This window comes from Lycorma delicatula, chromosome 7, assembly GCF_047948215.1.
Source record: "Lycorma delicatula isolate Av1 chromosome 7, ASM4794821v1, whole genome shotgun sequence".
Lineage (NCBI taxonomy): Eukaryota > Metazoa > Arthropoda > Insecta > Hemiptera > Fulgoridae > Lycorma > Lycorma delicatula.
Window position 1 is genome coordinate 33,321,461 of NC_134461.1, and position 14,996 is coordinate 33,336,456.

The 14,996-nt window shown below is 28.8% G+C and overlaps 1 protein-coding gene and 1 long non-coding RNA gene across 2 annotated transcripts in view; one reads left to right on the forward strand and one right to left on the reverse strand.

Annotated features, from left to right (window-relative positions):
• LOC142328204 (uncharacterized) overlaps window positions 1-14,996 on the forward strand; it is a 118,927-nt gene that overhangs the window by 94,448 nt on the left and 9,483 nt on the right. The window lies entirely within an intron of this gene.
• Window positions 1-14,996, reverse strand: part of LOC142327806 (fatty acyl-CoA reductase wat-like) — a 35,510-nt gene that overhangs the window by 19,844 nt on the left and 670 nt on the right. Inside the window, exon 2 of the mRNA XM_075371142.1 lies at window positions 7,162-7,401. Within this exon, the coding sequence (XP_075227257.1) occupies window positions 7,162-7,401 (240 nt within the window). The remainder of the gene's footprint in view (window positions 1-7,161; window positions 7,402-14,996) is intronic.

The following is a 14,996-nucleotide window of genomic DNA, read 5'->3' on the forward strand; positions in this document are numbered from 1 at the left end:
TTGAAGGAAACAAAAGTAATGAAAGATGGTCATGCAAAGGATTAACTTGCATATTGCAAGACCAGACCACCTAAATTCAAAGTCGACAATTACATTTGCATAAGCAAGAACAAAAAACATTTGAAAAAGGCTATCTATAAAACTGGTCAAATGAGATATTTAAATTTATGATTTGATGAATTAAAAAGTCAACCTGTGATGCATGAATTGATCAGTTCTCATTGTCAGGTGTTCGAAAAGAAATTTCCCTGAATAAGATCAAACGCAAAGACATATATGATTATACATGACTGAAAAGGTTATCCATCACAAACGTAACAAGTTATTAGTCAAGTAGCTGGGATTAGGTAAGTCATACAACTCCTGGATAAATTATACAGGTATACTGAAACATTAGATGAAAAACCGTTATTCAGAGATGATGAGGTTAAATAGAAGCAAAGGTTGATTGTGTCTAATTCTGACAACATTACTGTAATTAGTGGTTGTGATGGTGGTAACTTAAAGTGAAAACTCGGATGTTGCTGAGCATATAAGATGTAACAGTATGCAGCAGCTTGGATTGGGGTAAGACGAACACCTCATCAGTATACTGTTCCATCAGAACTGTTTACATTACAGAAATATTTACGTATTATTTCCAAATATTTATATCAGTCCAAGTATCAATTCTTACAGACTGCGATGAGGTTGATACCAGACACTGGCTATTTTCTGTACTCTAAAAATAAACAGGTCACATCATCTGATAGAAGGTATTAACAAATTTGAAGGGAGACATGAACATGTAAGAAAGTATTTTACTTGTGGTCGACACAACAAGGTAGATTGCTTCTACCTGACACACTCGTACACTAAGACACTGTAACACCTCATCTGTGACAACTGTAACTTTCTGATCGTGCTCAAAGAAGATGATTTCAATCTGTAGTATGTGAACAAAGACCACATGAGTTCCAAATTTTCACTGTATGATTTTAAAGCTGTTTGCTCCAGGGCTTGAAAAGACAAGCCATATTGGTTATAAGGATGGGGAGCTGAATTAGGGCAGCTACCAGATTGGTTTCCACACTTCATCACAAAAATCAGTGAATATAATAAAAAAATATATTACATGTATAGATTTTAAAGACAATATAATTGATGATGATAAAAATGAATCCAATCAAAAGTAAAAAATCAGATTCAAGAAGTGAGTCTGAAGAAAATGAGATAATGATGAAAATAATGAAGTAGAACCTAGACCGTCAGTGAGAGTAACAAAGCCAAATAGTATATATGCAAATAATTATTTTGTAACTTATTATGTTAATTTCTGTGATGTAAGTGTAACAAATACATATGAGAAGGCTACGCTAAGCAGTGAAGCTGAAAATTGGAAAAAGCTATACATAAAGAAATAGAAAGCTTAACTAAGAATAGAACTTGGAAAATAGTTGAAAAGTGAAAAGATAGAAAAGTTATTGATGTAAGGTGGGTTTTTAGAAAAAAAAGTAAATGTAAATTCAAAGACAGGCATAGTAGCCAGAGATTTTCAATAGGAGGTAAATAATGTTTATTCACCAACAGTAAAAGTGTTAACTTTAAAAATTTTATTATGTTATTGTTAAAATAATTTCAATGTCGATCAGACATGGTTATAGAAACAGCCTTTTTAATGAGAAAATGATCTCCACAGTTAATATTAATCAACTTGTAAGTTATGAAGATGGTACAAATAGGGTATTTAGTTTGTTAAAATCTTTTTATGTTTTATGAGAAAGTCCCAGAACTCTGTGTGAATATTTCAATAAATACATTGAATGGGTTAGGTTTCAAAAGAAGCAGTTATTGATTATTGTTTATATGCCAATGATATTGAAAGTGAACCTATTTATATTTTAATATTTGTAAATTACTTATTAATGTGCAGTAAAGATCAGATTAAAATTAATGATGTTATAAGAACGCGTTAAATTAAAAAAAAATGGGAAAAGTAATGAAATATGTAATAATAAGTAATAATTATGAAGTCAGAAAAAAATTATGACAAGTCAAGAATCATTAGCAAAAAGTATTGGATCATTAGCAAAAAAAGTATAATTTAAAATAAACTAAGTTATATTCTACACCAATGGAAGTCAATTTAAAAATTGAACCTACAAATAAAATAGATACTAGAATAAAATTCAGAAATCTAATATGTGAACTTTTGTATAAAAGTACCAGAACAAGACCTGACATTGTTTTATTGTAAATTGTTTAAGCAGATTTGAAATTATGATGAAACTTAAAATAGTATTTTATTTAAAATTAATACTGTTATCTAAGTAGTATTTATTTGAAATTAAAACACTACAAATAATACCATATGCACTTAAAATAGCTATATTTAATAAAAAAATTAAAACTAACTTTCAACAAAAGTGCTAAAAATAAGATTAAGAATTGATTAGTTGATGCTGATCAGGCAAGTGATACTATTCATAGAAAATCAATATCAAGGTATGAAATAAGATTGTTCAATAATGTGAACATATTGGAAATATCACAAACAGAGTTCTGTAACTAAATTATCAACATTCACTAAGTACATAGCAGTATCCAAGACAGTAACAGATATTTAATATTTACAAACAATTATTTAATAGTTAAAAAGAAAGAAATATTTAATATAGAAATAGATTAACATGTTAAAATGTACAAGGATAACTACGGAGTGTTAATTATAGCGAAATATGTCAACTTCCATTTTGTTTACAGAACACAAGGATATCTGAGGATATTTTATTCCCCTATTAATCGCAGAGCCTGGACGTCAATCTCTTGCTGTTGAGTCTTTCTAATTATTGGGCGGATATTTAATTTTTAATGGCGGTTACATATTTGTTTTTATTTTAAAATAGATGGAGTTGGGGATTTCATTCTGTTCTTTTGTGGATCGGGTATGGAAGTATTTTTACTTGGATTATTCCTTGGGAGATTGGAAGATAGGAAGATATTTGTATTCTTCTATCAATGCGATTTCCCTAAAGGCCACTGAAGGCCTTTTGATGCTAATGCCTTTCAGTCTAGTAGGAATGCGGGTGATTGGACCATAGTTTTTGGAGAATGCAATCACTAACCCCTCAGAGGGAGTTACTTGTGGTATATCTGTAGGTGATTAATAACATTTGAAATATAAATATTACAGCAAAAATACACACACAATGAATTATAAGTGAACATTAATAGTCTTATAAAGAGGATTATTTTTTGTATTCTAAATTGATTATTAAATGTTATTCTTCCCCATTACAAACTTTTCAATAAGCCTATCATTATTTTAAATAAATTTTATACTATACTATTTTCTGGATAATTCAAACTTTTCATGCAGGTAAACTTTCAGTTTTTGTATTTTGATAAAGATCTGAGTAAAAAAAAAGATCCACATCTGCAGATATTAATGAAAATATAGAAATAGGGGTATTCAGTGCATAATATCTGTTTATGTTAAGGTTCAAATGACTCAATTATGAATGATTGTTTTTAATTTTCATGGTAAAATAAAAAATATCACATCCAAAGAAAAAAAAAGTTAAGTAGTCTTAGAAGTTTTTATATACAGAACTAAGGGAGTCGATCTTTCAATTACGCAATAATTAATTTTTGTTAAGATAAATTTGCTTATGGAATTTAATAAATTATAAAATAGTATAGGCGTATTTTATTATATAAAATTATAATTAAATTAATATTTCAAGATTCATGGTAAACGTAGATTTTCTACTCAAGTTAAAAGTACTAATCAATATTTATTGATTATCAGTATTTATCATCTTATCACTATTTAAATGGCACAACAAATTTTAACTATTCTTTATCTATTATATATATATTCTATTCATTCTTTATTCTGAAAGCCCAATCATTCTCAAAAAAAAATCATCAAAACATTTTCTTTCAGTGTAAGAAAAAATTTTAACTTCAAAGACAATCATGATTTGCAACTTTCTAACTTTTGAATAAATTTTAATGAATCTTGCATGCAAAGTGATTATTTAATTAAATTTTCTAGCTTAAGATTAAATATTTTTTCTCTGGTTGTATTATAATTGAATTACATGACTGTATCATAATGAGGAGACATTATGAAACAGATTTTCATTATGTTACAGGTGTTCAAATGATCAAAAGCCTACTCTTTTCAACCATTTACCGATCAGAAGCGGATATTGTTTAATGTATCAACTGTTTTCGTATTTTAATTTTAATCTGATTTAGTATTTAACTAGCAGAAGCCAATTTGAAAGTATATCTATAGGTTATTAAGTTTCTACACTACATTGTTTTATCCTTTGGTTAATTACATTAGATTCTAAGGAAGAAAAGTGTTTAATACCAATTGATCTTAAAGAAAAGGCAACTTATGACTAATAACCTACTGCCACAGAAATGAATTGTTTAATGTATTTTTTGAGAAATTTAAAATATATTCCATTACAACGTATTCTATCATTATTTAAATCAGTAATCCCAATATTTTCTCAGCTGTAGAAAAAATACGATATGCAATTCTTTATAATGGCCATTAATGTACTCTTGTAACGTTTACTTTAACTTACTTTGCACTCATGCATTAATGGCTATCATTATACACTCGCTACATAATGTACTATAATGGGGACATTCTCCCATTTATTAATTACTTTAATTTAATATAATCAATCAGGTTACATTAAAAAAGAAAAACCAAAGAAACAAAGAACATTTCCAATTATATTGGTTGAGATATTAAACTGAAACTGGGGCTTTGTCTGTCTGCTCCTTCAAGAACATAAAAAGTTAATAATAATTGTAGATGTATTAAAAATTAAACTATCAATGATATTTAACATTAATATTACAATAACAAAAATGAATTACATTACAGGCACAAAGTCCTTGGTAGAAAGGCAAAAAGTATTTCAATTATTATTATTATTAATTGGATTGGCAACCACATTTGTGACTGAGTCACAAATGTGACTGAGTCACAAATGTGGTTGCCAATTAAGCATCCTCTGATATCCATCAGCATTTGGATCTGCTTCCTTGTCCAGTAGAAGAGACTTTGTAAAAACATTCTTAGTGTTAATACTATTCTACGCAGTATTTCAATCAGAACTTGAACTAATGTTAGGAATTTCACTCTATTTAGTTTGCCGCTGCTAACTGGATCTCCTACCATCAGGAGCATGGTCACTACAGATAAATTCAAAAATGAGATAGACCTCTTCCAATTTTTTACGATATACATGTATTTACGGAAGATATGGGTGACGTGAATAAAAACCAGTAATTACTTTTCTTTACTTTTTTTTTAAATATCAGAAATTGGTATACTTTTATCTTATCGGGTATTTCTTTTCCTTATAAGTAATTGCTGATAACTACACACAAATACTGGTCCTGCATAAGTCATTTCTTAAAAGATTGTGAATAAAATGGGAAAAATACTTACTTATTCTTATAAGAAATTACTTATTGATTTTTAAGGTACCTCCAGACCAATATTATCAGTTACGGCTGCATTTATGAATGTTTTGTAATAGAAAAAAATTACAAAAAGAGACAATACATCAATTCAAATTCACAGAACAATTCTGTGTAATTTGCTATTTGACAAGGGAGACGTTTAATTAGTGTCACTAGTTTTTCGTTTCAAAGTCGACTTGGCATTACAATTATTCGTATCAGTTACAAAGTACCGGTGTTTCACATTCTTCTGGAGTATGTTTATCTTTCTCATCTTCAATGCCAGCACTTGCTGCCCCCCTGGAAATTGTTTGAAATTGGGATTTTCATATTCTTCTAAGAGGTTCAACAAATCCTTCTCCCAGTTTAATAATTTTATCGTCTTGTTGCCTGTTTTATGCTTGTCTGTTTTCTTTTTAATTTCATACTTCATATTGTTAAGCATTTTCTTTATTTTTGCCAGTGACATTTTCTTTCCCATTCTCTGTTCAAACTCTTTCAAAATGTTTGCCCGTGTTTTTTTTTAGCGTATATTAATTTAAGGGCCAAAGGTTTATTTAAAATAACTTTATGATTTCTTAATTCATTTACTTAATTTGCCCTACCATCAGCCACATTATTTGTATTGTCCAAAACCAGTGTAAATTGTTTTTCTTCTTCACTTGACAACATGTTTAACAATCCAGTTGAAAAGTAGAGTTGACTAGCAAGGAATACCTGGTATACCGAAATTATTAACTTTAACAGAAATGATATCATCATGGATGGATATGAATCATCAGGCTCTTTCACCATTTTTGTACGAACAACTTTAAACATGCAGGCTTATATTTGATATCTAGGCACCAGCAGCAATTTCTTAAGAGAAAGAAATAGAAAGTAAACTACACACACACACAAACTCTTAAGATTAAAAGTAATTACTTATAAGGAAAAGAAAATGTTTATTCACTAACTTCTAACAGAATACTTCTTTGAATAAGTAATTAATTTTCTTAACAAATAATTACTGATCAGTTTTCAGTATAGTTTATTCAGATTACTCTATATGTTTGACCTAGAAATCATTTAAATAAACTAAGTTGTTATTATTGCTGTATGTAATCTATGATTATTGTTAAATTGTGTTTTATTTTTATGTGGCCAGTATTATATGCTCTGTGTGATACCTTGTTAAGCAAGAATATCATGGCTTCTGCGGTAATAAATAAATAATTTTATTTTGCTATTTTTTTGTGTACTTTGAAGTCAAACTGGTTACACTGTATTTCATGGATTAGCCATTATTGTTGATGTAAATGTGGTTTGACATTGTAGTTCCTGGAATAGTTAAAAAAAAACACCATTTTTATATTATTAATATTTTATTTTTAATTGACTTCAAAATCCAAATAATCGCAAATATGTTATTATTTGAGAACCAATCTACTGATTTTCATAAATCAGTACAATGAGAATTAATATGCTTAATAGCACGCAATAATTTGGTAAATCATACTTTCCTTTCACTCTGTCACAAAATGGCTAATATTAAAATTTCCCAAAATGTATTACATTTTGAAAACTTACCTGCCATACTTATGCTTTATTATTTGTTATCACCAGATTATGATTACTTGTTTGTAATAATCATATATATAAAAAAAAAATTAATTTTATTTATATATTACAGTACAATAATACCTTTAACTTTTTCATTTGATTTGATAATATAAGCAAATCTCTTGTAGCAATAACATTGATAGCTACTGCTCTCTTGAGTTTTTCATTGAATCTAACTGTTGCGGCAGAATGAATAATTATAGTTACATTTTCTTGAAGTTCTTGTTGATCTGTATTTGAAAGGCCTAACATAGGTTTACTACAGTCACCAATAATAAGTGAAACTTTTTCCTTAGCAAGTGGATTCACTTTTGAATAGATCTGTAAAAGATAAAAGACATGATTATAAAACAATTATTTTGGAGTAAATGGATCAAACTTTTCAAAATACAATAATATAAAAATCATCACTGTATTAAAAGAAAAAAAATCTGATGTGGACACCACATGACTTTCTTGTACGCCTATTACATTACACATACACATTTTTTTTAAAATGAAAAGTACATAAATTTTATTTCATTACTAACTTTTGATATTTTTCCATTTTCTTTTTTTTATTGTTGTTTATTTATTGCCAAGATTTGTTACAATCAGAGGTTAATAATTATTAATAAATCAATATATTTAAATTTAAAAAATAGTTAAAAAAAAGGGAGATGAAGTCTGATTTGAATCAATGTGCCTTCCCCTTATAAGATCCAAATATTTCATTAATTAAAATTTCATTTGGCTATAACTCTGGAACCGATGAAAATAAGTACCACTTATGAAATATTGTTGAAAAACTCTCAATGAGGGATTACTGTAGTTTGAAGAAGTCCAAAATCTAAATTTTTCAAAATTGAAACTCCTTGTATACACATTTTTGGTTCAGTCGATTGCATTCAACAGGGGAGCTGTACAATTAGATGTTACAACAGTCCTAAATCCAAAAAATCAAATCCTACGGCTAATCATTTTTGAGTTATGCGAGATATGTACCTACGTACAGATGTCATGCCGAAACTAGTCAAATTGGATATTTTCATTGAAATCTGAAAACCAAAATTTTTCGCGATCACAATACTTTCTTTACCTTGTACAAGGAAGTACAAATTATGGAAAATAAAATTTTCTTTTATGTGTATGGCCTTTCTATTGTTTTGTCAATCAAAAAGGACTCCTCGGTGAAAAAAAACTATTTGAACAAACTATTTGAGAAAAAACAGGTCTTATTATTAATCAGTTAATGTTTAAAAAAATAACTCATTTTTCCTTTACACTAAACTGCTTATTTTTGGGTTTGAAAACAACAGATTTATTTTAATATTTTTCCCAACACATTGGCTGCTGGCTGCAGGATGTTTGGGTTGACAGCAGTGAATACAATACATCATTTTATCACAAGATGTGATAGTTTTACGATCCTTTTATTCTGGATTTTAATGTTACAATATTTTCATGAATAAGATTTATTTGGTTTTTGAAACTGTTTGATCTTAAGAGTTCGCTTATATCGTATTTATATTAGTAAAATAATGGTTTGCTAGGCAAACAGTTAGCCAATATCCGTGGTAGAGTGGTAGCGTCTTGGCTTTTCATCCAGAGATTTGTGGTTCAGGTATGGCATTCTCCTTACATTACAAAATTTCATTTTCACATCCCACACACAAATTTCAAGTTTTGAGACATCAAGCAAAAAAAAAAAAAATTATGACTGTTCTCACCAAACAGCAAGTAGTTGATTTATTTTTTTATTATTTTTTTTTTTTTTTGTAACTTAAATGTTCGTTAGAGTGAGCTTACAGCTCTGATGATGAATGTGTTTACTATGCAGTAGGCGGAAAAACATTTTTACCAAAGTGAAACAACATTTCATTTTTTCTGAGAATCAATGGTTTAGTCAAATTATTTGATATTTTCCTTCCCATACATCACTAATGCGTACATTAGTTTTACATTAATTTTATAAACCAGATAAATTGAATGTAGAGTTTTTAAAACTTATATCTTAGCAGTTATATTATCCCTTTCGATGTTCTTCAGTGACATGCTGTTATTCCCATAGTGGCACTGAGTGATTTTATTAGTGAAAGGTTTTTTTTAGAGTTAGGCAGACACTTATATAGAAAAAGATGGTACATTTAGAATATGGATGTAGAGCTTTTATGTGATTATGTTCTTCATATTGTTCAACTGTAGGGAAAGGTTAGTAGAAAATGAGAGCCTAACAGATAGTGCAGAGTAAAATAATTTAGTTTTTATGGGATAAAGAAATTAAAAGAGGAAAATTTTATTTTATTGAGAAAATATTTTTATCGCGGTAACTAAGCACCTGAAATTCATTACATAAATTGAATTGGTACAAATTTTGGTAGAATTCAGTGGATTATTAAGCAAATGATACAGTAAATCTTTTGAAAAGTAACTCAATATTTATTTCAAATTACTATTTAATGTACATATACATACACTCGATTACGTATGTATTAAATGTTGTATTAAACATACATTAGCTATTTAAGATAAATTAACATGTACTGCCGAAACAGTGGAAAAAACTCTAAAGGAGGAATTTGGATTAGTAATACATTTTGATACACATAAACAATAAATATGTAAAATCATAGCAAACAGCAGAAACGAGGTAATGTTGGAAGTGATAGGGGTGCAAGAACATTTGCCGAATGGATTCTCAAAGATAGTGTTGAGGAATCAAATAAAAAGAAAGAAGGAAAAAGATGGCCGGAAGCAATGTTTCATCTTCTAAAAATATTTCTGATCTTTTTCATCCCAGAAATAAAACCGAATCTTTTGTTAAGTCGATGACATTTCATTACTTTAATAATTTTTCCTACCTTATATATGAAAATATTATCTATAATATTCGTAAAATGTATATTATCGTAGCCTATGTATTTAAATTGCATTATTTAAATCTGGTGTTTTCATAATTTTGAAATGTTTTTAGTCTTGAAACATTTTGTCTTTGAAAATGATTTTCTAAAATGTTCATTTATAACATTTAAATTGTAGATTTAAAAAGCTTCTTTTGAAATGGTTACCATTAATTAAAATATCGCAGTTTGGCAGAGCTAGTGGAGAGAATATAATTGTAATTAAAGAAAGAAAAAAATTAGCACCTGAATTATTTTTTCACAATTGTTGATTTTGATGCCATTTAATCAAAATCATGTTAATGAAAATAGATTATTAAACTATTTAATGATTGGAGAATTTACAGCCTTATTGGCAAGGAGTAAAGTTGCTAAAGTATGCCATGCCTTTTGAAACATTGTGTTGCAATTTAAAAGACACTAAATTGATTGTCAATGGTCAACGGCATCAGAAATTTTGGACGATTTTAATTTAGTTATACTGAGTGATAGAAATGCAGATTATATTCATTATTTCTTTAAAAATCAGCAAGGTGCTTCTGTAACACTTATAAACTCTGTTTCAAGCTTTTTTTTTATATTTATATCAGGTTTTAATATTTATTAAATATTTTCTAGTCATTTTCTCATTCCTGTGAGAGTTAATATACTTAAAATCAATTTGAAATAGTGTTAACTTTGTTGCCAAAGCTAAAATGATTATTGGATTTTAAGTAATCGAATGAACAAAAAGTTTATTATTTGATAAAACATAGGCGTTTTCATTGAATATAGAACTTGATACAGTTTATGATAGTTCTTACAGATATTATTTCTGCATGAAGAAAGTACAGGAAAAACTGGTTTGACGCATACAAGGCTCATTTCTGAGTTTATAAAGTATCAAAATTGAACAGGAATACCAACTCATTTACTATTAAAAATCAATATTAACAGAAAAAAAATTGCATAAACATTTTTAACAAGCATAAAAATATAGATTTAAAAAAATTATTAAGGTATTATGCAATATTAAGGATTATTTTAGAAACATGCAAGGACTTTTAAGAAAAATGTTATTTTTAATTGATAGTAAGTCAGTGGAATCCCCTGGTGATTGCATTTTATAAATTGTTTTATCTCTTCTTCAGGTGTGTTAAAATACCCTAATATTAGAATAACTGCAGAAACTTGTTTTTGAGGATAAATTATTAGATGCAGAATTTATCAGACATGAATTTTTTAAAGTATCAAAGATAATGAAGCTTCTGCAAGGGTCGGATTACTTATGATGAGTTTTTGAAAAATGTGCCGCTTAATTTCCAGGATAAGAACTTGTATTATAAAATTCCTGAAAGTTGCAAGAAATTAATAATTTTCCACATATATAAAAAAGGAGATAGTTAATTAAATAGTATCATTAACGAAATTGATAAGGTGTTTACAAATCTGTTGCTAGATGGGCTCAAAAGTTGGATTTGTAACCAGAAATAATAAAAGAATCTCTGGTCGGATTTCAGAAATCATCTTTAAAATCAATAATATATTTTTATCAATGAATATAGTCAGTATTAACACATTCACCGCCAAACATGCCGATCGACGTTTCATTTTTTCCGGGTCACCAACGCCTAACACTTCGTTAGACGTTTTAGGTCACTGCTTCATATAAACGTTTTTGCTTGTTGCACTTGCCAGCTAGCTTATCGATTTATGCGGTTTTTTCGATAATCGTTCGATAGTTTAATTTTTTATTGAAATTTAAATCGAACTTTTATCTGTTATTTACAAGCTATGAAAATGGCGTCCTCTGCGAAGTATAATCGTAGAAAGGTTTAAATTCACAGCAAATTGAACAAGTTTTAGACGAGAGATTTGCAGACGAAGATTCTGGTGATGAAGTTATAATGATGAATGAACAAAGTGATAATGAATCAAATAATGATGATGATTTAGTAACGGAAAATAACGTGAGTAATTTTGCTCCTTCAGTTCAACAAGATAATTCAGGTAGGCCCAACTAATCAAAATATTCCCGAAATTGACTCTGATGAATGGAGCGATACTGGTATACCCGGAAATGAACCAGTATATAGTAGACAGTCAGGCATAACAAACATTCCAGCAAATCCTAGAGACTGTTTTCAGTATTTTACTATGTTTTTCACGCCAGCCTTCTTGTAATTTCTTTTAACTGAAACCAATCGGTATGCCGAACAATTTTTGTCATTGTGCCTAGACCTTTCACCCAACACTGCAGGTTTGATGCCTGGAAATCCGTGACAAATGAAGAGATGAGGAAATTTTTAGGCCTTTGAATGCTTACAGGCATTATAACCCTTTCAGACCCAAGTGTAAAATTACAAAAGGAAAACAATTTTGTATTTCCTGCCCACTATAGACTTCCAAAACATAATAATTTTTTTTGGAATTTTCCCCCACCTTTCTATTGTTTTTAGTACCCTCACTTTTGTGAGTGTTGGGACTCCACGCCACTGGGAATACACGTTATTTATTTTTGAAGATGGTTTTTTGTCAATCAGTTACTATTATGTTTACTATTTTTATTTTTTTACGTGCTTTGGCATTTGCATAGAAAACAACTTGTATTAATTTATAAAATATTAAGTTGATGCTTATAAAATTTAAAAACCAACTATTTTCAAATTACGTAATATTTATTTTTCAATTTTTTTTACATACTTTCTAGTTACTCACATTCATATTTTACTTATTTCTGTATTATTACAACCAATTCTTTTTACTACTACTATTTAATACATTATACTACTTGTTATGAAATTCTGATAAACAATTATTACAGTCAATTCTTATTACTACTAGAATCTATTATGTTATAGTACTTGCTATGAAATGCTGAAAAACAATTATTACAATAAATTCTTATTACTACTACAATCTAATACATTATACTACTTGCTAAGAAACAATTTTTGAAGATAGGCAGAGATAAACATTACACTTTGTACAGCAAACTTTAGTTCGGCTCTGACAACCTTTCATATGACACATCCTTGGAGCAGTGAGATTGTCCACATTTGGCCAGTGTGAAACTATCGAATCTTTTTTCAATGCATGGAAGTGGGTACTATTTTTTTTAAATGGGGGTTGTATTTCATTATCCTGTTCTTCAAATTGAATTGTGTCAGTAGCAGCTACTAGGTTTTCACCTAAAGTTAAACGGAAATTTAACAAATCAAGTATATCCCTTTTTGCAGTACCATTATTTTTTGCATCCTGTCTATATTCCATCCAGCTATTTACTACTGCTAGATCAGTGAAATGTATTGCAGTTTTTAGTGTCCATTTCCTTGTTTTAAAAAATGTGCGATATGCTTCCATCTGTTGGTCGCAAATATAGACACCTCCCATTTTCTCGTTATTTTTTTTTACAACATTGGAACAAGATAAATTGATATAATGTTTAGGTCATATTCCAGGCTTAGGTCATATTGTCTACATGGACAATTTTTATAACAGTGTCAAACTAACTCAAATGCTGGAAAGGAGGGGTTTTGGTGTTGCGGGGACCATGACGAAAAATCATGGCATTCCTAAAAAAATGCTCTCTGTTGCTGGCAGTCTAAAGAAAAGTGAAATGACCTTCAAGCGTAAAGATAAAATCCTTCTGCAGTCTTGACGAGAGAAACGTGTAGTAAATATGGTGTCCAACATTCATTCAGCACAGATGGTAGAAGTTCAAAGCAAAAGAGAACCCAGGAAAAAGATTTTCAAACCAGAATGTGTGGCTGATTATAATAAGTTCATGCATGGAGTAGATACTGCTGATCAGCACCTTTCGTACTACCCCTTCATGAGAAAAACTGATAAATGGACAAAGAAAGTATTCATGTATTTCCTCTTGGCTGCTGTTTGCAATTCACATGCTCTGTATAAGCTTCAGAACCCCAATTCAAAACTAAAATTAAAGGAAATGCTTGAAACCCAAACACCTACAGAAGATAATGCTACAGATCCAAGTTCTTCTGGACCTAGTCATCATCCCAGCTTGCCAGTAAGAGCCACCAATATTGATCCTGTACACAGACTAGATGGACAGATGAAAAAACATAAACTTATCCATATCCCAGCTACAAAGAAGAAGGAAAGATCCTCTAGAGACTGCAAGGTCTGTAAATCAAAGAAAATTCGCAGCTCAACTAAGTTTCTCTGCATTTCTTGCAATATCCCTCTACACCCAGGAGATTGTTTTACCAGATATCACACCCTGAAGCATTATTAAAGGTAACTAGAAAATTTCATTCAATTCTGTTCAGTACTTTTAGAGATATTTAGAATTTAAGATATTGTTGTAAAAATAAATTAAACAGGGAAATGAGATGCCCAACAATGTGCATGGCAGTGAATGTGTTAAACTAAGCATCAATTGTAAAAAAGGCTGGTGTTGCTGTCTTTGACCACTTCGATAAGTTAAAGACAAAAATAACAATATTTCAATTTATTTATGCTTCTAAAAATTAGCAACATATTATAATACGATTATTAAAGCCGTAAACTGTATATAGTTACTAGCTAGATATGTTTAATTAAATGAAGAATTTCATTTGATAGAATACATATCAATAGAAAATGGTTGTAGTATAAAAGACAATATATATATATATATATATATATATATATATATATCAGACAAAAGTATAATTCTGTACTGTTGGTGGAAAACTGCATTATACTTTTGTCTTTGACATAATTGGTGCAGAGGGGAATATGAACAAATACAATAACAAAAAAAGAATTGATTTGCTAATTAATATATATACATTTAAAAAACACAAACAATAAAAACAAATAATAAATAAAACAAACAATAAAAAATAAATAAGATATTTAATAACAAATTTAATTATAATATTTATAAAAAAGCATATTATATTTGTTATAGTAGAGCTTTTAAAGTAAAAAAAAAAAAAAACTAAAAATTCTCTTTAAGACTGACTAAAAGAAATTTAAAAAATCTTACAGAAATATGTAGAAACATCTAAATTTAATAAACAGATATCTAATTTTACTGATCAC